This window comes from Leptidea sinapis, chromosome 11 (assembly GCF_905404315.1).
Source record: "Leptidea sinapis chromosome 11, ilLepSina1.1, whole genome shotgun sequence".
In the NCBI taxonomy this organism is placed as follows: domain Eukaryota; kingdom Metazoa; phylum Arthropoda; class Insecta; order Lepidoptera; family Pieridae; genus Leptidea; species Leptidea sinapis.
In genome coordinates this window covers 639,523-666,741 of record NC_066275.1, presented here as the reverse complement: position 1 = coordinate 666,741, position 27,219 = coordinate 639,523, and the positions used below count along the sequence as shown (strand labels likewise).

General features: G+C 34.2%; 1 protein-coding gene across 3 annotated transcripts; it reads right to left on the bottom strand.

The window, feature by feature from the left end:
• Positions 1–235: 235 nt before the first annotated feature.
• On the bottom strand, positions 236–27,219 carry LOC126966677 (uncharacterized). 3 transcript variants are annotated; one of them, XM_050810828.1, is made up of 9 exons: positions 27,162–27,219; positions 26,561–26,761; positions 25,066–25,276; positions 15,083–15,439; positions 11,820–12,005; positions 10,141–10,259; positions 8,663–8,827; positions 7,867–8,037; positions 236–6,574 (listed from the first exon to the last, which is right to left on the bottom strand). In XM_050810828.1, the coding sequence occupies exons 2-9, from the start codon at positions 26,747–26,749 to the stop codon at positions 6,284–6,286; spliced, it is 1,689 nt and encodes a 562-aa protein (XP_050666785.1). In that variant the 5' UTR covers positions 26,750–26,761; positions 27,162–27,219; the 3' UTR covers positions 236–6,283. The 3 variants fall into 3 exon arrangements, with proteins under 3 accessions (XP_050666785.1, XP_050666784.1, XP_050666783.1); XM_050810827.1 differs by having other exon boundaries at positions 26,861–27,176; XM_050810826.1 differs by having other exon boundaries at positions 26,561–27,176.

Genomic DNA, 27,219 nt, shown 5'->3' with positions numbered 1-27,219 from the left:
ATAGCCTGTACTATGGGTACAATATAACGATATATTTAATGCAATATACTTACTAGGAATCCATGACTCGGAAACAAACATCTATATTCATCATAATATAAATGATTGCAACTACCGGGATTCGAACCCGGGACCTCTAGCTTAGTAGTCAGGGTCACTAACCATTCGGCTATATGGGTCGTACATTTAAACTGTCACATTAAAATAAAAAATATTGAATTAAAACAAAGTAAAAAACTTTTAAAAAGATTTATTAATAGAGATTACAAAAGTATTAAATCATGTAAATAGTACAACTTCATAAACATAATAATATACAAGCTATCAACAACAATAATAAACAAATTCAAAGTCGAAATAACAATTTATAGCACCTCATAGAATAACCCCCTTATTCATAATGGTCCGCTAACTTTAAACAGCCGCTAAGGAGTGTGTTTTCTCATTCTGACTTAGGTCGATAGAAGAAGACAGAGTGAGAATTAGCAATGCTTTAAGTTAGCAGACTATTATGAATAAGGGGGTAAGTATATTATAATCAATTTAAATTGCATAAAATGAATATTGCCGAACTGTACTGTTTTGACAAACAGAATATTTTATATATTTTTATGTCAATAAGGGACGAGACGAGCAGGACGTTCAGCTGATGGTAATTGATACACCCTGCCCAATACAATGTAGTGCCGCTCAAAATTCTTGAAAATCCCAAAAATTCTGATCGGCACTACAATTCCACAAGTCTCCTTGAGACGATAAGTCTCATTTGCCCAGTAATTTCACTAGCTATGGCTACACAATAATGATTACACATTACTGCTTCACGGCAGAAATAGACGCCGTTGTGGTACCAATAATCTAGCCGGCATCCTGTGCAAAGGAGCCTCCCACTTGCCAACGTAACGACTTCATAATAAAATAGTAATGTTATAAACAGTCTTTACATTGGTTGTAAAGTTAGGACGTCCATAATATACAAATGATTTAAGTTTTCTTTAGTGCATGAGCACTAAAGAAAACAAATATTGGCGGAATGATCCGCCAATATTTGTTTTTAAACAATTCGACACGTGTTTCGCCTCTACACGAGGCATCGTGTTGTCTCGCCAAAATCTGGCACGAGATTGACGGTCAGTTTAAAAGAAAGAAGTAAGTAAGTAAGTAAGAATTAACACTAAAGAAAACTTAAATCATTTGTATAATTATGAATTTCCGCAAAGTAACGCCTACTTCAATAAATTTACGTCGATAAAAGCCGTAAATACAAAACTCCATATGAATTTGTCCGCTACTGTTAATATGTCATGTAGTAAGTCTGTGTTTCGGTCTGAAGGGAGCCGTAAGCTAGTGAAATTACTGGGCAAATGGGACTTAACATCTTTTGTCTCAAGATGACGAGCGCAGTTGTAGTGCCACTCTGAATTTTTGAGGTTTTTCAAGAATCCTGAGCGGCACTGCTTTGTAATGGGCAGGGCGTATCAATTACCATCAGCTGAACGTCCTGCTCGTTTTGTCCCTTATTTTCATATAAAAAAATAATAATTACTATAAAGACTTAAAGTTCAATTGACAAAGAAATCTGAAAAATTCGAATTTGATTCTTATTTGAATCTGCATCGTCCTCATTGTGCGAATTGGTAAAAAAAAAATATTACACGGTAATTTCTAGACTAATCCCCTTATTCATAATAGACTGCTAACTTAAAGCATTGCTAATTCACACTCTGTCTTCTTCTATTGACCTAAGTCAGAATGAGAAAACACACTCCTTAGCGGCTGTTTTAAGTAAGCGGACCATTATGAATAAGGGGGTAAATATTTACAATCACTTATTAAAAAAAATATCACTGTTTACTGAAAATAAGAAAGTCCAATATTTTTTTTATCACAAAAGTGTCATTTTTACAATAAGCACTAAAGCAAAAATAAGTAAAAAAAGATCTGTCTAAAATATTGTTGTTTTTTGTTAAGAAATAAATATTATTCTGTTAAAATTTAAGCCGTCTAACTAAAATAGTTTATGAGACATAGAACTACTTCCGAATATATGGTAGATTCAGTAATTTAAATTAAATATTTAGAGTGACGATTCAAACTACTTCGATTGCACACAGTTTTCACTTATATAAAACTTGTAGATATTAATTTTAGGGATACTTTAAACATTATACAAAAATATTCGAAAGATACACTTAATGCTACGAATATAAAAATAGAAAATCTTCACAATATGATTTGTAATGTTTTTAAAGTGATAACCCTCACTTCTAGGATTAATACACAAATAAAATTTTATGAACGACGCTCTAACCAACTGAGCTCACCGTTCGAGTGACGTATCGTCATACAATCTTGTATGCTTTGTTCAACTCTCAGGTTGTGGCTTCATCTACAGGATCTACTTTACAGTTGATAACCTGCTCAACCCCAATATTTGCATATTAGGAAATTGACTTGAGATGTCGCTCTTGTAAATCTCAACAATTTGTTATGTTTTTAAAAGCATACAAGATTTTATGACGATACGTCACTCGAACGCTTAACTTAAGTGAACGTTAGAGCACCGGCACGGAACGCCGAAGGTCGTGGGATCGAGTCCCGCATCGTGCATAAAATTTTGTTTTCGAACTTCACAATATGATAAAATTAACACTAACAGTATCATTATATTCGATATAAACCATTTAGTAAGCTATTTCATTATGTTACTTTCAATATGATACAATTATCTTAATATATAATATAATGTCCATACACTTTATAGACATTGTTAAGGCATAGGTTAATACATACTTCGACTAAGTGTGAGATTTATAGATCGTACTAAGACCTTGCTTAAGTAAATATTAGCTGTGTGTAAACTTAACATTTTTTTACTTTTTTTTTTATTTTATGGAAAAGGAGGACAATCGAGCATACGGGTCACCTGGTGTTAAGTGATCACGCCGCCCACATTCTCTTGCAACCAGAATAATCGTAGAGCGTTGCCGGCCTTTAAGGTAGGTGTATGTGCTTTTTTTGAAGGTACCCATGCCGTATCGTCCCGGAAACACCGCACAAGGAAGCTCATACCACAGTTTTGTAGTTTGTGGACGAAAGCTCCTTGAAAACCGCACTGTGGAGGACCACCACACATCCAGATGGTGAGGATGATATCCTAATTTGTGGCGTGCAAGCGAAGGTGTCATTCGGCGGCAGGAATCAGGTGAAACAGAACTTTGGAACACTCCCCGTGATAAATGCGGTAGAAGACACACAATGACACGACGTCTCTACGCAACGCCAAGTGATCGAGCCGTTCATAGAGCACTGGGTCCCCGACAATTCGAGCTGCTCTGCGTTGCACGCGGTCAAATGGATCGAGCTGATACTGGGGTGTGCCAGACCAGAGATGACAACAATACTCCATATGTTACCGGACCTGCGCTTTGTACAGAATGCACTTTGGACAGAATGTGGGCCGGCTTGAAGTATTGCCGTGCTCTATTTACGACGCCCAGGTTCTTTGAAACCAATTTTTCTTTGCCCTCCAGACGACGATGATTGATGATGACCAGTATTCCGATACTAGGCGAGGCTTTATGGGAAGTGTTGTCGAAGAGCGGTGATACGACAAATGGGTTTTTTTTTGTGGTAAACGCACAAACTTGAGTCTTATGTGGGTTAAATTGGACAAGATTAATGATTGATTCAATTTACCCCATTCCGCTACCTTATCAAGAGAGGACTCGATAGAAAACACTAGTTTTTCCTGGCACAAGTCAACGATTTCCCGAAAGACCTGCATGGCCCGTATGCATGCATAATCTTTGATTCCGTGATTATAGTCATTTGCCCAATGCAAAAGTCAAGTTCGCTTTTTATCACATTCAGCTAAGTTTTAGGTATGTAAAGTCTGAGCAAACTCTAAGTTCGGTCTGTAGATCTCAGCCTAATTCGCATGGATCATGTTCACAAGCACATACTTTAAGATCTTCACTAAAGCATCGTTTAATAAGTAAAATTACAAAAAAATATTTATAAGTATTGGTCCTCTTTATCACAGAATATCCTTTTTATAACATTAAATAGGCTTTTATCATTTATACGTCTAGATTGACTATGAAAGCCGTGAAAACGTGGAAAAAATATTGAGGTTGACTGTTAAACTCTTTTGAGCAAAACACGCACACTAATATAAAAAAACATACAAATCGCGATTGTAAGACGTAACTTGTCACACACACTAAAGTAATAAACCTGGCCTGTTTTCATCGGTTGTCTAGCAGCAATAGACTATCTAGACGTATAATTTATCTAAGAGAACAGGTATGTACATAACTTGATAATTTTCTTTGTTTATTTCCAGGCAGTGATTTGTAATATTATTATTATATACAGATTATTAATATCTAAACATGGAGAATCTATTTTATATTTGACAAGGTGGTATCGCAAGTATGCAATTATTATAAAAATGAAAAAGTACGATAAAATATCTATATTATATACACAAATATTTCTATATATAATAATACTATATATAAAAATAAACATGTTTTAGAGAACAATCTTACATAAAATTATTAGTCCAAGTCATGTGACACTGAAAGACCAATCATGGCATGTGACGTCATTTAGTTCCCAAACTGTCACTTAAACTGTTAAAATTTCCAAATCACCAACATAATATAGCACCATAGACAAGTACGCGCGATTATTAACGATTTATTTTGATTAAAAAACAATCTATCTAGGGTTCTAAAAAGGTCTATAACGACCGTTCTCAATACACTATCTACAGATAGAGATAAATTACTACCTTCTACTGTCAGTAATTAGCTGTCAATAATCTGAAGCTGTCCCAATATACCCGATAAGTCATTCTTATCGCCTTATATTGGGACGAGTGAATTGCAATTTCCGGAAAAACATCTATCGCTGGTAAGTTATACGTCGTTCCACTGACAGACAGCGCGTACGGATAAGGTGAGTTACCGTCGATAAGTTTATTGGGAAAGAAAAGTCAACGATAGTTACGATTTTTTATCTCAAGTAAGAGATAGACTGAATATTGGGAACGGCCGTTAGAGAATAAACGTCAGTAAAAATCAGATCTTTGTTTAAGTAAAAAATTGTAGATTTTGTAATGGTTATATGAAACAAAATATATTTTACAATGAATTATTGCGTCATGCCATATATAAGTACCTTAGATTCGAAAATATAAACAGCTTGTATATGTTTATTATATACTCACAAAAATTGTGGATTCAAACGAATTATTTGCGGATTGTAGGGTAGTATTTAAATTCAAATAATGAGTGTGAATTTCCGACACCGTGATGATAATAGATAAAAATCCCTCTAGTATATTCTATTACTTCACACTATACTATATACCTAGTATAGTCAATATATTTAGCTAATCACACTGTCAATATCTTATGTCGTAGCCACAATATAGAGAAAGGTGAAATCTATACTGTCGCTACACTAATCTAGATAAATAATTCATTATATAATTATATTTATCTACACCCATGCTTTAAATCCTCTATTTAAGATTCTAAAACAGTTAGCTTATTGCCAACATTACAACACCCAATGTCTTAATAACCATTACATCATAGATATTTAAATTTCTTATATATATAAATAATTGTAAATCTCTGACTTGTATCATGCTTTGTATAGAGCTGAATAGCAAACTGTAAACATTTGTACAATGCCATCTTGTATTGAAACCTATTCAATGCAAATAAAGTTTATATTATCTTATCATCCAAACGAGTGTTGTAATGAAATTCAGTACAACATTAAATCGTCCGTTTTCATAATAACACTCCTTTGGATGATATTGATGCTAACTGTTTCAGAATCTTTTTATAGAGGATTCATATTATGGGTGTAGATAAAGTGTTGTATGCAACTGTTGATAATTAGGTATTAAAACAGTCTGTGAAACTATTATCACTCGGCTTCACCTCGTGTAACAAACCCACGTTCGTGTTTTAATACCCCTTATTACACAACAGTTGCATAAATAACTAATATGAGTTATGGAGTTTTGTTTTCTATGCGATTAAAAAAATTTGAATTTGCATCACACAATTAATATAAAATTTATAAAACCTATTTATTTATACCTACCATAGAACTTAAACTTACAATATCCTAATATCATTCCCAAACCTTTATAAATCCTCAAAAATCTAATAAACACAAGCAAATATAAAACATATTAAAACATCGTAACAAAAAATAATATAATGATTTTTTCTTACAACTAGCAATACCTCCTTTAACAATATTTATCTTTCAAAACCCTCCTCAATATCTTACCCGCCGGGTTCTTGGGTATATCGTCCACAAACTGCAGTTCTTTGATCTTCTTAAATGTTGCTAACTGCTGGTTAACGAACTTCATTAACTCCTTGGCGTCGACAGTTTGTTTTGGCTTAGTGACAACGAACGCTTTCGGAGCCTCGCCGGTAATTTCATCTTTGATGGCGATCACTGCACAGTCTAACACCTTTGGATGTGTCCGTAGAACCATTTCCAATTCTGCGGGCGGCACTTGGAATGCTTTGACCTGAGTTTAAAACAAATATTGATTATGTAGTTATACACATTCAAGCTTCAATGTTGAGGATAATGTTATATCGCTAAAAATAAGTAAATTGCGAAGCGAAATGAGGAAAATATACTAATCTGATCTTATATCTTTAAACGAGCAATTCTTGTATATATATTTTCTATGAGAGAATTTATGGCGCACGGTTTGACAGTTCTTCTGTGCAACAATTTCATTCTAACAACAGGAAGCATATACTATGAAATAATTCTTGATGTTATGAAATATTATTGACAAATTCATAAACAAACAGTATTTTATTTATTATGTATAAACGGCTCCAACGATTTTAATGAAATTTAGTAAAGAGGGGATTTCGGGGGCGATCAAGCGGTTTCAATTTAAAAAAAAAAATAGTTTTATCTGTGTTTTAATGAGAAACAGCTACAATAACAATAGAATACAAAGGTAAATTTCGCCATTATATACAAGACTATAATAGCTCAGATGGGACATTGGGTGATCCGGAAAGCAAAAGACCCCGGTTTCAAATCCAGTTCCCATTAGTTTTTTTTTGTTCAAGTTTTGTACATTCTTAAAAATCCGAGCAAGGCTCAGTCGTCCGGATATTAATATATTAAGTGACAAAAATATTGTATTAAAGCAAACAAATAGACTACGGACTGGGCAAATTCAGCTCATAGAAATTTAACCCTTTAACTTTGTTTTTTTGGTTGGATATTTATTTGAAAAAACTTATAAAATCGTATGTAAAAAAAATTAAGATGGACTCCAACGCGCAGCTGAAGGCAATGGGCAGGATTTTGGAAAGAGTTGGACGTCCATTGCAGGTGACGAAAGAGACCGGAGTTGCACTCCAAAGGAAACTAAGCAAACCGATAATCACTGAATGGAAACAGCTGCGAAGAGGGAGAAATTGAAGAGGATGGAGGAGGCCTATACCCGCATACTCTGTTATTAAATTTCTAAATAAAAATTGAGTTTAGTCTTAATTTTGATAAATAACAACAGCTTAATAATAATAACTAAATATATTTTCAGGTTAGATTTAAGTATTTGAGAAATATTATACAGATCGTTGTAAGTACTTCGCCATTTTATTTTAGCATTTGCCAACAGTTTTTCGCTCAACTTTTCAGCATATAACTTTCAGTGTTTTTTTATTTTAAATCTATATAAAGTTTTATTTTATTAGTAGCGGATCTAAATAAGTGTGCCAACAGACTGTATTGCCAACACACCTGTTTCTGTCATCAATATTCATTAAAAAAAATATATTTTCAACTTACCTTAATAAGCTCTTTAAGTCTATCGGTGATATACAGATATTTGTTTTCGTCATATTTCCCAATGTCGCCGGTTTTGAGCCACCCGTCCTCAGTGAATACTTCGCGGTTCGCTTCTTCGTTGTTGAGATAGCCACGCATTACACTCGGACCACGGAACCAAATCTCACCTTCCTAGGACAGAAAGAAACAATCATATAATAGAAGTTGCCCTTATATATATAAAAATATAGAGGAAAAAACTTTTTTTGCTAGGATTAATATATTAGTACTCAAAGTTTTTTTTATGGGGGGGGGGCAAACGGGCAAGAGGCTCACGGGTTGGTGAGACAGCCGCCCATTGATATCGAGAGATGCGTTGCCGGCTTTTAAATATTATTACATGATTGAATTTCTGTTCTCAAGAACTGTTCTGCTCAACAGGTAACGGCCTCCTCCAAAGATACCAATCTTCTCTGGATTGAGCTAGCCAGAACCAATTTCTACCACTAGTCTTCGTCGACCGATTTATCAAAAAACAATTTTAAACACATAAGTAACAAATGTCATTCTGACAGCGATCTATTTGTTATAAGTTGGAAATCTGTAATCTCTGTTTTTCCTTTCGGACTATTTTTTATCTCGGAGGGAATGTGTATTTTCAGACAAATAAGACCTTCATTTCGAGTGAAACACTCTAGTTTCATCCTTTTCGCGACGAATCTTCAACTGGAATTCTCATTGGGCTCTTTTAGTCTGTAATGGATTGAGTTATGGATATGAGTCTGTGTTTGTGAATGAATAAGTAATTAATAACTACTTGATCAGGTCCCAGGGTCTCTTGAGTGTCCAGATCAGCAATCTTGACCTCGCAGCTACCGAAGACATGCCCGAGGGCGGTGAGGTTTTTATCGCCCTTCCGTCCGACCGATATCCCGCCGTTAGTCTCTGTCAGACCGTAACCTTGACGGAAGTTTATGTTCCTCTGGAAAAGAGAATGTATAGATGAATAAGTATTTATAATAATAGAGATGCTTTAAAAATCCGTGGAATTTCGATGAAATTATTATACAGCTTACTAGCTGACCCAACCAAGGTTGTATGTATTGCCATATAAAGTAATTAATAGATGCAACCGATTATCAGATTTAACGTAAATATATCGTACTATTATTATATTCGATTGCCATCTTGCAACCCTATAGCGGATTTGTGGATGGAACACAATAATATAAAATCGCGATTCAAAAATAGTTGTAGCAGTGAAAATTTAACGTTGTGTGTTTTTTAATGCTGAATAGCAATAAAATAAAACAAAAAAAATTGTCAAAAAAATAAAAAAATAATATTTGACCTTATCATTTTGGGGTATGAAATATAGAAGTTGGCCGATTCTCAGACCTATCCTATATGCACACAAAATTTCATACAAATCGGTTCAGCCATTTTGGAGGAGTTTGGTAACAAACACTGGGACAGGAGAATTTTATGGTAGATTGTATGATAGTTAAATTAATCAAATATATTATTGTGTCTCTCATTCATGTGACAAACTCAACTCGCTCGAATTCTATACATATTTTTACAGCACGGGATTTTTTTTTTCAAATTATTTATATCCATCTGTTTCTTTATTCCTTTTTTTAGACGGAACTATTGAACTATTGTTAAAAATATAAAAATTGTCCGTGTATAAAAATTTAAAACCACGAAATTGTACAGAAAATCGGATTCTAAGATCATTGGCACGTGAACTAAATATAATCGGGCGCTACTTGTGGTGGATGATCCTGATACCGGGAAGTCTGCTTAATGTTATTTTATTAATCTTATTTCATTATTTGTTATTTTAAGTTATTAATAGCACTAATAAAATGCTCGCATAACACCTTTATTAATTTACGGTGTGTGTGGATTAATGCACCTACTGTACTCAATAACTCTTGTGTTTTTACCTATTAATTTACATTTACTTTTTTTACTTACTTCTTGTGTAAATTATTTCGTATTTGACGTTTGAGTATATTTGTTGCATCACTTTTCATATATTGTTATTGAAATTATTTATAAAACGATAAAGCTGTAAGTGTTGATTTAAAGCAGTGCCAATGACCTTCTTGCCACTTCTTCTCATTAAATCCCAACCTTTTCCGGTAAATGTAACAAAAAAAGAATACTTAACAATCAAATCAAATCAAATTGAAAATCAAAGTGTCATTTCCTTAATCTCTACATGAATAGTGATTTTGATTCAAGGGGACGCGCGGGATGTCTATCGCGTATATAATAGAGACTCACATTTTTCTTGATGAGAGCTTCAGCATCGTTGCTGGAAAGGCTTGCGGCTCCACATACTATGGACCGTAGAGACTGTACGTGGGTTGGTGTGACCGCAGGGTGCTTGCCAAGGAACAATACTGAAATCATTACGATCTATGTACATATTTTATTGGTGTGTGTCTTCCACGTACGACCAAACTGTGGATAGAACTACCTTGTCCGAGACGATACGACATTGGTACCTTTAAAAAAAAACGCGTTCACTTTCTCAAATGGGCCGGCAACGCTCTTGTGATTGCTCTGGTGTTGCAGGAGAATATGGATAGCGATGATAACTTAACATTAGATGACCCGTACGCAAGTTTGTCTTCTCTTCCATAAAAAATTATTATTTTCATAGAAGTATTGCCCTTTTTCAATATCTGTTGATATCCTCTATATCCTATAACAGAGTAATTGGCGCCTGAAACACAAAATATCGGCTCATTTTCGATGCTAGGAGTAGGTACCTACGATGTTTTATGTAAATTTACCTAAGAAAGTCTATTAGAAAAGTCTATTTAGTAATTTTGTGTAGAAATATGAAATCATCTCAGCGGATACTCCATAGGGAGTGCCGCTTGCGGCTCTCTCTCCCCAAGAGAAGGTCGCCTTCGATGAAGGCTTAGAGGGCACCTGCCCAAAGCCAACCTCAGGTGGTGTTTCACAGGCACCTAGGTTCCACGTGAGTTCCACGTAACTAACGCAGACTTAGGCTGCGTTGGTATGCATGAGCATTCACCACCTCCCTCCCGTCGTTATCGTTTGAGCGCAAAGAAAAAAAATCTGAAATAGATCTTCCAACGATTGTCTATCCGTAACGATACCTATATTTGTATTTGTATATAGAAATATACCACAAGTGATATCATCAGTTCGTAATTCTGTATTTGTAAAAGTGATTTAATATTCTTTATACAAGCTGTTATGAGCTTATTTCAATGTCTGCTAGGTATATAGGCACACTGGGAGGGAGGGCAAACAATGAAACGAGTAAACACGTTACTGGACAGTAAGTCATTCTTTTATTATTTCGTATGTTATTATACTTATAACGGTATTGTAGTGTTTTGACATCTAGTCTGAACTGAGTATGTGTTAACAAACATTGTCACTGTCATGACATCGACAGTGACATTAATCGTGTGACGTTGAGTGCTATATAAGAAATTCTCAATGCACATTACAGCGGAAGGCAGTTCTAATCGGCTATCGGTTGCGTGCGGACGTCCCCGGGTGTAGTTCTACATAGTAAAGACTAGTTGTTTCACTCGTGAGCAAACGTGGAACATTACATTACCCATCACATATACAACTACAGGTTGACGATCTGTATAGCCGAGTGGTAAGCGATCCTACCTACAAAGCTAGAGGTCCCGGGTTCGAATCCCGGTAGGTGCAAGCATTTATATGATGAATATGAATGTTTGTTTCCGAGTCATGGATGTTTAAGTAAGTATATTGTATTAAATATATCATTGTCTTGTAACCCATAACACATGCCATATATGCTTAACTTGGGGCAAGATAATTTGTGTAAAATTTTTATAAGAAATTGGGATAAATTTACGATATAATGCAAGAATGTAGTGGTGATTACTTGCCAACAGGAAGGCAAGGCTTTTTTGTACTTCAGGTACATAAAAAAAAATACTTACTCATAGGAGGAACTGCGTACAAATGCTGAGTCCTGTGCCTCACAATGGTCTCCAAGAACACTTCAGGTTTGAAATGACTTATTGTCACTAGCTTCACTCCCAAACACATGAGATTCAACATTAGGACATTGAAGCCGAAAATGTGAAAAAAGGGGAGAACTCCCGGCAGCACTGACTGATATGTTGCTGAAATAAATTTGACTCTAATTAAAGTCCTAACAATATTATAAATAAGTAGTCAATCGATAAATAAATAATAAATTGTTAAGATTTTAAAGAGCGACATCTCAAGTAACCTAATATGCAATTGTTGGGGTTGAGATCCTGAAGATGGGGCCACAACCTGAGATATGAACAATTAATACTAAGATTTACGAACCATGTGTCAATCGAACAGTTGGCTCAGTTAGAAGGGCGCTCGGAAGGAACCCGAGAGGTCGCGGGTTCGAGTCCCGCATGGTTCATAAATTTTGGTTACAAATTTAATTAAATTAATCCCAGAATTGAGGGATATAACTTAAAAAATAACAAATTGTTTAGATTTGAAAGAGTCAATTACATAATAGGCAATTTTTGGGGTTGATCAGGTTATCAACACTAAAGTAGATCTTGTAGATGGAGCCACAACCTGAGAGTTGAACAAGACATACCAAGATTTACAAACCATGAGCCACTCGAACATTTTGATGACAAATTTGATTTACTCAATCGATGATTATGATTTTTTATATAATATATAGTTAATATAATAGTTTCGTATACATATTTCTCGAAATTAAAATAAGAGTTGTTTAGAATCATCTTTAACATTCATCCATCTCTAACATTCTTGGTCTGTTTCTTCGATTCACCATTTCTTTATAATTAACTAAAGTAGAGGGAGGTGAGATGAAAAATTGGGCACCCGTGTTTTAAGACTGAGATCTATAGAGCGTACTTAGACTTAAATCAGACTTTACTTACGTTAAACTTAGCTGAGTGTAAACTTAGCATTATCTTTGATGGCGTTTGTATCACTGACCTGTATAAATACCAATAGACAGCTGTTACATATCTTTGACAGCACTTTTTTGTGCCTGTTTGAAGCGCCACTCGCGAGCGTCTTTTGACGTATAATACAAATGGCTGCGAAGGAACGTACAATACTTTGAGGTATTTTTGCATTTTGAATTTAGTTCGTTCGTTTTCCGTGTTATTTATGATTCAAGCATTGAATTGTTTTTTGTAAATAGTTTCCCACCATCTATCGATGTTTGCTGAGGTTGTCATCACTAGCTTTAGTACCGCAGACCCTCGCTGAAATGGCGAAAACAGGCACAAAAGCACTTTGACAGCCGCCAGTCCAGTGGTTTATAATAGTAGAGTGCATTTCTATAGTCGAAGTGCGTTTCTATAGTAATTTGACAGCTGAAATTATTTAAGATAGCCCAAAAGTGCAATACGATGCAAAAGTCAAGTTCGCGTTTTATCGCACTCAGCTAAGTACAACTTTGCTAAGTGCGATAAAAAAAATGAGAGCAAAATCTAAGTGCGCTCTATAGATCTCAGCCTTATAACCTTAAATTATTAAAACTTCCGAGAGTCATTATTAAATTATTTATTAATACGGCTTTACTCAGGTTTTTTTGGGTTTTTTCACGCAACTGTGGACACCAATAGTGACATAGTGTCAATGATATCGTCCTCGTCATCACCGGCGCACCCCGCACGCACCGCTCTGTCTAGCCGCGCACTACGAGCCCAAGTCCGCAGTAAGAGGTGGGACGTTATCGCGAACCCACCACACTCACCCTGATGAAGGACCCCTGAATGGTCTGAAACTAGTCGATACCGAAACCGACAAAAACGTAAGTAAAGCCGTATTAATAAATACTTTCATAACCTTAGTTATAAATAGCATTTATATTAATTAGTTTTCAGTAAAAACAGACCACACTGACAAATAACATAACTTGTTTTATGAGAAATACTCAGAAATGGGAAAAAATTATTAATAAAACCAGTTGTCCAATAGTTGTTATTAAAATTATAGCGTTTATACCCAAAAAAAATAAATGTTTTTACTGAGGTTTACGAGTAAAAGTATTTATTAATGTCAAGGATTATATGAAAAGAATAACTAAACATTATCTGTTGCAGGTTTGTTTTTATTGATTATTGTAATAAGGTGATTTAAAAAACATTCAACGAGAATAAGCAACTCCGACCTTTTTGATGTCTTACAAGTGTGAATTAGTGATGGGATACTATTTTCGATAATTTTAATCCCTATATATATTATGTTAAAGTCAAACATTATTGAGTTTACAACTTTTTTACCTTTTTTCAAAAAAATTCAAAATCGCAACTTCAAAAATTTGTTTTAAAAATATACAATAATACATTATTTGATTAAAATGCGTGGCCGTTGCGTTTCTTGTATGTTCTACTCACGAGCTCTACTTTTTCGGAACAAATTATGTAGATTCAGTTATTCAATTATTTAAATATTATTAATGGCGATTCAAAAGCGTTAATTAATTAGCTTAGTTTAGATTTATTAAATAAGTTTAATTGGCTTTGACTATTATTTGATTAAAGGATACTGAGGCGTTGTAAAAAATTACAATCATTAATAGAATGCCTCCAAGAGATAGAATAGAGCATATTAAAAAAATTAAAAAAGTTATTTGTAAATAAAAAAAAATGGAGCCGTGTGCAACGTAGAGCTTTTCCAATTGTCGGGGATCCAGTGCTCTGTGAAAGCCTATCAGATGTCGTTACTTGGAGATGTTGCCACATTGTGTGTTTTCAATCGCATTTATCACGGGATGTGTTCCGAAGAGCTATTTGACCTGATTCCTGTCGCCAAATTCCACCTCATACGACACGCCACAAATTAGGATACCATCCCTACCATCTAGATGAGTGATATACCTCCACAGTACGGTTTTCAAGGAAGTTTCTGCCACGTACAACCAAGCTGTGGAATGAGCTTCCTTGTGCGGTGTACGACATCAGCACCTTCAAAAAATTTACCTTTCTAGAAGGCTGGCGATGCTCCTGAAATTCCTTGCTGTTGCAAGAGAATATGGGCGGCGGTGATCACTTAACATCAGGTGACGTGTACGCTCGTTTGTCCTATGGAAGAGGTCCATAAAAGAAATAGGCAATATTGAAAGACAAACAAACGGCGATGAAGAATAGGATGACTTGCATCTTTTATCAAATAAAGATTTAATCAGTGTAATCGGTTTTCGTAAAAATCGTTATATCTAAATTACCTGTAGCCTCTTCAACTTCAATAACGTTTGGATCATAAATCATCTTATTAAAAGCCACAATGGACCGATGCGTCGACACAACAGCCTTCGGGAATCCCGTAGTGCCGCTGGAAAACGGCAATATAGCAACATCGTCCGCACTTCTTTTAACTGCTTTCAAACAATCTGTGTTCACGTTGAAATCATTCGCGAACTCTGCGAACCGTATAGTGCCTTCGGGCAAAGCGTCGTTATCAATTAATATGACTGGTACATTACGTTTGATAGTCTTCAGTGCTTCGCTGATATTTTTGTAGGATAATTTTGATGATATTATCGCTTTACAGTTGATTTGTTCTAGCTGGCGTTTTAGTTCATCTGAAAATTGTGTAATGAATTAGGAAGATACTACTTAATCGGGAATCGAACCGACGACTCCCGGATGAAAAGCATCGACTCTATAGACTATGCTTTACGCCAGCGTACTATTGTTCAAATAACGTAAAGAGTAGCCCCCTTAATAGTCTGCTAACTTAAAGCATTGCTAATTCTCACTCTGTCTTCTTCTATTGACCTAAGTCAGAATGAGAAAAAACACTCCTTAGCGGCTGTTTAAAGTTAGCGGACCATTATGAATAAGGGGGTAGGTATACAGGTGTCCCAAAGTTATGGGACATGAAGGGAAAGTACCTTAAATATCGAAGATAGGCTATTTTACTGAAAGAAGACTTTATGTTATTTTTAAAAGTTAGTACTTCTGCATTCAAAGATTTTCTAAAAATTACTTGCCTCGTCTGGGAATCGAACCGACTTAAATATAAAAAAAACCAAACCAGTTTTTGGCCAATCGAAAGAATGGCCAAAAACTAATAACTCTTCTTAAGTAACATAGTATTTTAAAAGAAAGTAGTCAATTAAGTGGGTTTTTTTTTTGTAAATTAATTAATTAAATGCTCAAAATGACACCCCTCTTGTCTTACGCAAATCGCCAATCTTTTAATGAGTCCGCTGCCTGTTGATTTTCTTATCATTTTATGGTGAATACTCGATAAGATATGGCACAATTCTGTTTGTAACTCGCCCACGTTCTCGTATCGTTTTCTGTATAGCATATCTTTGACGTATCCCCAAAAGAAGAAATCTAATGGTGTAAGGTCCGGGGATCTGGCCGGCCATCTAATCGGTCCATTCGTACCATTCCAAGTAGGAAAACATTCATTTTACGTTGTTCCTTTCTTTTAAAATACTATGTTACTTAAGAAGAGTTATTAGTTTTTGGCCATTCTTTCGATTGGCATTATAAAAGTAGGGGTGTTTTTTTTTACATTTCAGTCGGTTCGATTCCCAGACGAGGCAAGTAATTTTTAGAAAATCTTTGAATGCAGAAGTACTAACTTTTAAAAATAACACGATATTTAAGGTACTTTCCCTTCATGTCCCATAACTTTGGGACACCCTGTATAAGTTGTAGAGTATAGAAGTAGGTCAGGGGTGCTCAAGCTGGAACTGCTGGGGATCTACCTCAAAATTGTTAGACTACGATCGATCGACTCTTGAGAGGCTTCAAGTATCTGTGATGAAGGATTGTCATCTAGGTAGATTTTTCAAATTTAAATTCAAATATTTTTATTCAAAATAGGATGTGACATCACTTATTGAAAGTCAAACACTACCCATTCCAAAATGAATGCCTCAGACCTGAGAAGAACGGGCGCAACAAACTCAGCGGGCTTTTTTTTTCATCGAAAAAATATGTTTACAAATAATATTGTACAATTAAACTTATTATTTAATAGCCTGTAGGCGGTCACTCCATTCCCAATCTGTGGCATAATTAAGAAAGTCATTTATGTTATAGTAACCTTTACCACACAAACGTTTTTTAACAATTCTTTTGAATAACGTAATAATTTTTGAACATTTTCTGGGATCTTGTTGTAAAAGCATATATACTCCCCCAAGCATATATATACAAAAGACTTACTAACTCGACTTAGCCGAGTAGTAGGCATTATAAGTTTGTGTGTTCCTGGTGTTAACATTATGGTTATGACAGTTTCTAGCAAATTCACTTATGTGCCTATGAACATAAATGTATGTTCATAGTTCAATGTAATGACATTATCATGAATATATTGTAAAACAACAGTCAAGATGTTAATTTATTTTACTCTCAATGATTCTTTAGGACCTAGGTTATAAATAGCGCGAATAGCCCTCTTCTGCAGCACAAATGTTGTAGTAATATCGGCAGCGTTGTCCCATAGCAATATACCATAGCACATACTACTATGGTAATAACTAAAGTATACTAGTCGCGCCGTATCTATGTCAGTTAAATGTCTAATCTTTTTAACCGTGTATGCTGCAGAACTAAGTCTGTTCGTCAATCCTTCAATATCTACAGTGTCACGATGACATAGAAATTAGTTTTGCGCACAATAATATGCATTTATTAGTCAAGGTAAGTGTAGGTCTGCTCTAAAACGTCAATGAAAAAACTAATAATTATTCAAAATTGCGAGTTTATTGGTTCTTACATAACAAACGCGTTCTAGTATCTAAAGTTGTAAACTTATCTATAGTGACTTTGAATGTTGAATCTGCATGACACTGCATGTACCGAGCATACATTTCATAAGATAGTACGTAATTACCGATTTTAGTTACCTAAAACAAAAATCTGTGAATAGACTCGGCTCAAACAGCACTCGCGATCGACCGTTTGAGCATCCCTGAAGTAGGTAATATAAAATACATTCTAATATGGTACGGGTGGCAACCCTAACTACGTCATACAAAAGTATATTTTATTATCCAGATGTTTGAAAGTTGGAATATATTTCATTATCTCATTCATTCATTCATACACTCACGCCTTGTTCCCGTCGGGGTAGGCAGAGACAATAGAATGCCATTTGCTTCTATCCTTACAAACCTAACGCGCTTCCTCTACATTCATTACTCTTTTCATACATGCTCGCCGGTTGCGGGTGCTTCGAACCTCTCCTTTTCTCATAACTTCCCCAATTTGGTCGACGAATGTTCTACGAGGTCTCCCGCGACCGACTTGCCCACACACACTTGCCTTATATATTTGATGCGTCATTCTTTCTTCACTCATTCGCTCCACGTGTCCAAATAATTTCAGCATTCCTTTTTTTTTTCATTATCTGTTCGTGATAATTTCAAGTATTCATAAGTAGATTATATTGTCATCAAGAATAAGATAATGTTGCATGCTGTCACAATCCAGCGGTTTTATCGGTTATATTGTAGGCGTCATACAATCAAACAATTATTGATAAAGTAGATAATACATGCCTACTAATATTATAAATGTGAATGTAAGTTTGTTTGTTACGCTTTCACGCCTAAAGTACCGAACCGATTTTGATTAAATTTAGTACAGAGATAGACTAGAGCTTGAAAAAGAACATAGGCGACCTTTTATTGCAAAAAAATAAATGAAGGGGTTTAGTTAGGGAATGGCAGTTTGTATGAAAATTCGGCACTATCAAAGATAAAACCATGAAACTTTGTATTAGGCACTCGATAAGAAATAATTTGAAACTTTGACGTGACGTGGAGATGAAATAGGAGATTAAAGTTCACAGGGAAATACTATTTAAAGAGACTTTCCACAATGACAAGGCATATGCGCTGTATCATAGAAGAGCGGTGCCAGCAGCGAAATATCAGTTTGTGTGTGTTAAAAAATTGCCCAAATTAACTATTCAACGCGGACGAAGTCGCGGAATAAAGCTAGTATTATATACGTAGATAGCCACTACATATTAATAAATCTACAATATTGTAATATAATACATATATTTTAATTATTTTTTAACTTTTCGTAAATTATATTACTAAAAAAAAAAAAAAAAAAAAAAAAAAAAATTATTGAATAAGGCGTTACTTTGCGGAAATCCATAACTATACAAACTATTTAAGTTTTCTTTAGTGTTAATTCCTTCAGTCTCGTGCCAGATTTTGGCGAGACAACACGTCCTGAGGATGCCTCGTGTAGAGGCGAAACACGTGTCGAATTGTTTTAAAGACAAATATTGGCGGAATTAACACTAAAGAAAACTTAAATAGTTTGTATAATTATATTACTTTTATCTATATATATAAAAATGAATTGCTGTTCGTTAGTCTCACTAAAACTCGAGAACGGCTTGACCGATTTGGCTAATTTTGGTCTTGAATTATTTGTGGAAGTCCAAGGAAGGTTTAAAACGTAGATAAATATGAAAATGCTCGGAATTAAATAAAACCAACAATTTTGTTTCTCCTTTGACGTGTCCCCATCGTTCAGAAATCAAACTGAAAGAATAGTTTAAATTGAATAACTAATTAGAATTTTTATATATTTCTAACTTTTTCAGGCGGAAAACAATAAACATAATTTTATCTAACTATAGTTGGTAGATTAACTACAGTTGTTAACTATCTATCAGATTATGTTTACGTAGATTGATATATCTTAAGTTTTGTCACAAATTAAATTTCTAAACACAAACAATACTATTTGACGGACATACAAAAGTTTAGGTCTTTTAAATATCTATTGAGGCAGTACGAAGTCTGCCGGGTCAGCTAGTGATAAATAATTAATTCTCAGGGTTTTTCTGTAATAACAAATACTTACCACAATTTAAAAAAATATTTAAAAAGTGCATAAACAAAAGTAAGTGTTAATCGAGTGTAAATTTAAGACTATCAAAAAAAAAAGCTTTTTTAAACTCAATTTAATATAGTTATTTTCAATAGGGCCTGAACTAAACGACCGTAGATAGGATGTGTCCAACACTTTGAAACCACCCCATGAACACAAATATCTGTCATACAAAGCCTGGCAATAGGTAGACCTCAGTAATGCAGACTCTAATCTGAATGAAATAATATTATAACTTTGACCACTGTGGATCCACTTTTGAAAAATTTATGTACTTAGACGTAAAGTTTAATAAGCACATAATATAAGTTAACATTTACAAGTTGAAAGCCGATTAAACAATAACTTATAAATAATCTTATTCTGAAAGGATTATTTCAATTATACGTATGCTTGGGTATAAAGTGGCCTAAAATATTAGAGCATTTAATTACTCTTATTAAAAATATGATGTTAATTATGAATTATATTATAATTATTAATGGGAATGGAGCGACTGCCCTCAGGCTAATGATGGTAGTTTTTGACTTTCAATAACTGATGTCACATCCTATTTTTAATGAAAATATTTGTATTTGAATATGCAAATTTATACAAAATGGTCAAACTGTAAGTAGAGGTATTGTATAATATTATGTTATACAAAAATTAATTTTGTTAATTAGTTCGTGCGACAGCATTTGTAATGCAAGATCCAGGTCGTACTGTACAGGTGTCTGGATGATCTTGTCAACGAAAACACTGCTTCATGGTTTTTAAAAGAATTGGTGTTAAAGATATTGCTTGCATATATCTATTTTTTATTAATTTACATTTAGTTTACTGACTTTTTTTATGGAATAGGAGGACAAACGAGCGTACGGGTCCCCACAGGAAGCCGGCTAGGTTAAGGGTACAACAACGGCACCTATTTCTGCCGTGAAGTGAGTAGGTGTAACCTAATGTGTAAACATTACTGTGTTTCGATGCGTGTGAAATTACTGGGCGAATGATACTTAATATCTAATGTCTCAAGGTGACGAGGGCAACTGTGGTGCCGCTCAGAATTTTTGGGTTTTTCAAGAATCCTGAGCGGCACTGCATTTTTTTTATGGAATAGGAGGACAAATGAGCGTACGGGTCACCTGGTGTTAAGTGATCACCGCCGCCCACATTCTCTTGCAACACAGAGAAATCACAAGAGCGTTGCCGGCCTTTAAGAAAGGTGCACGCGCTTTTTTTGAAGGTACCCATGTCGTATCGTCCCGGAAACACCGCACAAGGAAGCTCATTCCACAGCTTCGTAGTACGTGGAAGAAAGCTCCCTGAAAACCGCACTGTGGAGGACCGCCACACATCCAGATGGTGGGGATGATATCCTAACTTGTGGCGTGTCATGTGAAGGTGGAATTCGGCGGCAGAAATCAGGCTGCTTGCATATATCTCTTTTTTTTATTAATTCATATTTCGTTTTTTGACTTACTTGTGTATAGCATTGAGTAGGTATTTGATGTTTGACGACTTTTATTTTTTTATCCTTTCAAGTAGTTTGACACACATAATAGTAAATTATTATTGAAGACTAGCTGACCCGGCAAACGTTGTTTTGCCATACAAATTATTTTTAGAGTTAGACCGTTTCTTCGACATTGCAACATTTTTTTTTCTAAAATAAATGTAGCCTATGTTACTCCTTATTACATCAGCTACCTGCCAATAAAAGTCCCGTCAAAATCGGTCCAGCCATTTCAGAGATTAGCAGGAACAAACAGACAGACAAAAATTGTAAAAAAAAAAAATGATATTTTGGTGTACCTATACATATTCATATACATGTAGTAAACAATGGTTATTTACATATTACAAACAGACACTCCAATTTTATTCATATGTATAGAAGTGGTCATCTAGAGACTAAAATTCAGTATAATTATACCTCTGTATAGTCGTCAATTATACTGTATTTTGATACTGAAATTTGCAACAATTATAGAGATAATTGCTGCAAATTTCAACATTATTGGGTGGCTTTACTTGGTTTTCTTACCTGCTAATTAGTTAATTTAATGAATTTGTAATTCATATTTTTGCATTATATGCTATTATTAGTAATGTTACGTAAATTTTATGCAAATGAGTAATCTTCATTTATTTATATACTTAATAGAGTAATTTAATAGCAAATTATTATATGGCAAAACCATTAATATTGATATTAATATTTCCAACAAAAAATAACAGGATACAAAATTTAATGTCCATTGAAACATTAGTTATTATGGTTTATTATTTTTTGTTACTTATAACATTGTTATTAATTGACATTTAAAAAAGAACAATATCAAATCCTTAAAGAGTATTCATGCTAGCATTATTCTAAGCAATCACTTAAAACATAACTTATATAGTGAAGTTCAGTACTTATTGATTTTTAAAAAATTGGATTTTTCATCAAACAATTGAATAAAATAAGTAAACAAATTGTTGAAAATGGTATGAAAGGGAAAAATCCAATCATAAAACTATAGGTTGTATCATTATTATTGTAGTTTCCAATTACAGCACCAAAGTGCATTATACATCAGAATAATAATAATATAAGCCTTTATTCAGATCATTTACATAAATACTTACAAACTATCCTTAACTAAATATCTATCACTATCTGTTTGTCTATTGACAAAGGCCTCTTCCAACTTCTTCCACTCTTTTCTATCTTTAGCTAAACTATACCATGTCATGCCTGCTATCGTCCTAAGTTCGTCTGACTATCTCCTGTATTATCCCCCCGGTTTCCTTTTTAAGTTTCTGGGATACCAGTCTGTGATACATTTTCTCCATTTGTCTATACCCCGAAGGGTGTGGCCTGTCCAGCGCCATTTAAATTTTTCGGCAGAATGCAATATTGAATGTTTCATCGACACCAATTTCGCACAAAAGAGAACTCTCAAAAGTACTGCTTTCGCGTGATGCGTACAATAGATACCAACTCTGTCGCAGAAAATTGACAAGCGTTTATTCTTTAAGTTGGCATTGATCGAAGGTTTATTTACATTTACAGTTCGTAATATTGTTAATTGTTAAAAATTTGTTTTTTTTTGAGATAATAAAAGTTAATTCAGACTGTGTTAAAAATTAAAAGCATGTATAAATGAATAAAGGTGAAAAAATTACTCAAAACATAAAAAAAAAATGTTAATAAAATAATCAAAATCCAAATTACGTATATATATTACTAGCTGACCCGGCAAACGTTGTTTTGCCATATAAAGTATAATTCACGCGATAGTTTTATAAGTAATAAAATATTGCCTATATTATAGCCTGTACATCATTTTGTTCTATTGTCAATAGTTTTTGCAGCGCACGCAAAAATAGGTTTTCGATTTTACACCTTGTGTTACAAAATAGCAATTTTATTACGGATCCCTAATTTTGAAGAAAAAACATAGCCTATAGCCTTCCTCGATAAATGGACTACCCAACACTGAAAGAATCATTCAAATCGGACCAGTAGTACCAGAGATTAGCGCGTTCAAACAAACAAACACTGCAGCTTTATATATTAGTATAGATAATAACCATGAATAGTTTTTAACCACTTATCATTACATACTTAGTCTGGCTATATATAAATACTGTTACAATTATTAATAATAAAAAACTACGTTTAAAAAAACCTACTTCAAAAACTGAAAAGTATCAAATAACTAAAAATTTGATTTAATACACTTTTACCTTTATTACCGTAGTTTTTTTCTGTGTTTTCCTTTTTAGTGTCGGTTAATAATTATAATATATAATCAACCTGAATGAAAACTAAAAAAGCCGTACACAAAAAACAATTATATCATCAAGGTAAACAAAAATTTCATAAGAAATGTTCATAAAATGACTACTCGGCCAAACTATGTAAATTTTTTATGGGACCAAATGGCATCTATTCTGCATCGAATTACGTAAGTCGGATCATAAATCTCAGAGTAATCGGTGTACATACATAAAAAAAAAATATACATAAAAAAAATATACCGATCGAATTGATAACCTCCTCCTTTTTGAAGTCGGTTAGAAATAAATAAAATATTACATTTGAATTTGGAATCTGCCATTTGATTGTTCATTGAGTTTTGTAATTTTGGTGCATTGCATAATTATTTTGCGATATTAAAATGGAGTGGGGTGATAAAGAGAACCGAATCTCTGTGATTGCATTACACAAAGTAGGTATTGGGCCAAATGCAATTTTTAAAACTCTCCATATGTCAGCATATGGAGAGTGTATTAGTAAAATGTTTGTGTACTCTGTGTCTGTAATCTGAACGTCCAGGTAGTCGTACGAAAAAGGTAGCCAATGCAGTAAGGGAAATAATTCAAAGAAATCCTGTCTGAAAGCAAAATATTTTATCTCGGGAGATAAAGATAGCACATAAAACCATTGCACGCGTATTTTTAATAGATGACTTAGGACTTGCAGCCTATAAGAGACGTAGTGGTCATTTCTTAACTGATAATTTAAAAAATAATAGGTAAAATCGAAGCAACACAGGGAGGTCACAGAAAATTTTTGTTTATGACTGCGAATTTTTTTACGATAGAGCAACATTTTAACAGACAAAATGACCGTATTTATGCTCAAAGCTCTCAGGAAGCTTCCGAATTAGTCGACAGAGTGCAACGTGGGCACTATCCGACTTCAGTGATGGTTTGGTGAAGTATTAGCTATGAAGGAGTGACTGAGCCATACTTTTGTGAAATAGGTATCAAAACATCGGAAGAAGTTTATCAAGATACCATTCTTGAGAAGGTAGTGAAGCCCCTTAACAACACCATGTTCAATAACCAAGAATGGTCCTTCCAGCAAGACTTGGCGCCGGGTCATAAAGCTCGGTCTACACAGTCTTGCTTGGAAACAAACATTTCGGACTTCATCATAGCTGAAGACTGGCCATTGTCTAGTCCCAATCTTAATCAGCTGTACAGCTGCCTCTAAACGCCATGATAATTTGGAGTCCCTAAAACAATCCTTACGATTTGCAGTGAAGAATTCTCCCATGAAAAGAGTGCATGCTTCTATTGATAACTGACCACAACATTTAAAGGACTGTATTGCAGCCAATGGAGACCACTTCGAATAAGCTTTTTATATTTTAAATTGTTTTATATTTATGTATTAAACTAACACACTGTAAAAGTAATAAATGCTATTTGCAATAGAAATTTTTTTTCATTCGTTAGGTATACCACTTTATTTAAACATTAATGAGGTTGCTAACTCAATGAATTTTTTTTCAACATTGAACTCATCGCACTCTGCTGGCACATTTAAATATTAATAACTTACCTGCTGTGTAGGCCGGATTCATCAAGCTAGCAATACAACCTGCTTCCAAAACACCTAATGACACACATGGATACTCGGGCACATTAGGAAGAATTATTGCAACTGTGTCATCATTCTGTAATTTTAGCTTCAATCGTAACGAAGCAGCCAGCTGGACAGACATTTTGTGTGTTTGTGCATATGTGTACCCATGACCTGTTGATGCACAAACCTAGAAGCAAAAATAAATAATCTTAGATATAAAGATGTATATCTTCTAGCAATTCTAAACATATTAAATATGATTTTATAATATTTTTGTAGTATTTGATAAAAAAAAAATCATTTGAAATAGATAACATTCATATATTTGAATTTAATTGGGTTTGAATTGCGGTAGTTACATTTGTTTGATGAATATAGATGTTTGTTTCTGAGTCGTGGATGTTTATATGTACAATTTATGTATGTTTAAGTATGTTTGTATTTAATATATCGGTGTTAAGTGATCACCACCACCCACATTCTCTTGCAGCACCAGAAGAATCACAAGAGTGTTGCCGGCCTTTAGGAAGGTGTACACGCTTTTTTTGAAGGTACCCATGTCCTTTCGTCCCGGAAACACCACAAAAGCAAGCTCATTCCACACAGTTTTGTAGTATGTTGAAGAAAGCTCCTTGAAAACTGCAGTGTGGAGGACCGCCACACATCCAGATGGTGGGGATGATATCCTAACTTGTGGCGTGTCGTGTTAAACAGCTCTTCGGAACACTCTCCGTGATAAATGCGGTAGAAGACACACAATGAAGCGACGTCTCTACGCAATGCCCAGTGATCCAGCCGTTCACAGAGCACTGGGTCCCCGATAATTCGAGCTGCTCTGCGATGCACGCGGTCAAATGGATTGAGCTGATACTGGGGTGCGCCAGACAAGAGATGATAGTAATACTCCATGTGTAGCCAGACCTGCGCTTAATAAATTAATTAAATATTAATATGGTTACTGTACGAACAATTTAATAAGGTTACCATACAAATAATTAATAATTACTTATAAGCGTACTGGACACTGGGTCTCTGCCACTCTTGTGTTTTGTGGTCAACAGTCTAAATTTGTTTTTGGGACCTACTTGTGAGCAAAGGTCGATTCAATATGATAACAATTACTTGATTACACTAATGCATAACTATCTAATAATGACTATACAATAAATACAAGAAACAGACCAATCAGCTTAGGCCACATAAAGTAACAACCACTAATAATGTTAAAATATCATTGTCTTACAATATCAATATAGTATACCCCATGGAGTAATATAGTCACTTAAACCAGGCACTCATGTGGCTAATCCTTTGCTAAAGTAACTTTATTTATGTATAGTATGTGGTTTTTTTCTATGAATTTACATTTTTTATTTTTAACTTACTCATGTAATTTATGCTATCTGAATATTTTTGTTGCATTCCATAACATAGATTTAAAAAAAAAATGTAAATTGATGCAAATACTTACCGTAAAGGTTTTATCAGGCCATTTATCTAAGTTTTGCCAAACAAACTGATTAATAGTATAATTTACATCTTCAATATCTTTGAAAACAGATTTTAACACTTTTGAATCAGTACTGTTATGTAAAAAGGAGGTTGAATAAACACTGTTTTTTCTTAATACTTGACTAAAAGCCTTTCTTAATGTTGTCATGATTTTTAATTTCTGAAAACAATAATGTTTAAGGTGGTTTCCTACCCAGCGTACCCACTTTGAAATAAATTAATAATATTTATAACAAATTTGAAACAACACTACTGTGACCTCTTATTTTAATACTGAACTGAATGTTTTAGTTAATTATCTTCTTTACTTTACGTACGACTTTAGACTTTGTACTCACTAAACAAAAATAATTAGCATACAAATAATTATTAACGATTATTACGATACCCGATAAAAATATTATAAGCACAGAATACTTTTACTCAACAAAATTAGTGCACTCCTTCTCTAATATTCATTCTAAGATCCAAAAACATGTCATATTGACAAAACTAGAAAGCGGTTGATAAAATTCACAACACAATCAAAATGACAGACGAAATATTATGTAGGTACTAACACGTCCACACTCCACACAAACCACACACTAATCACTATTATATAGAAACACTAAAGCT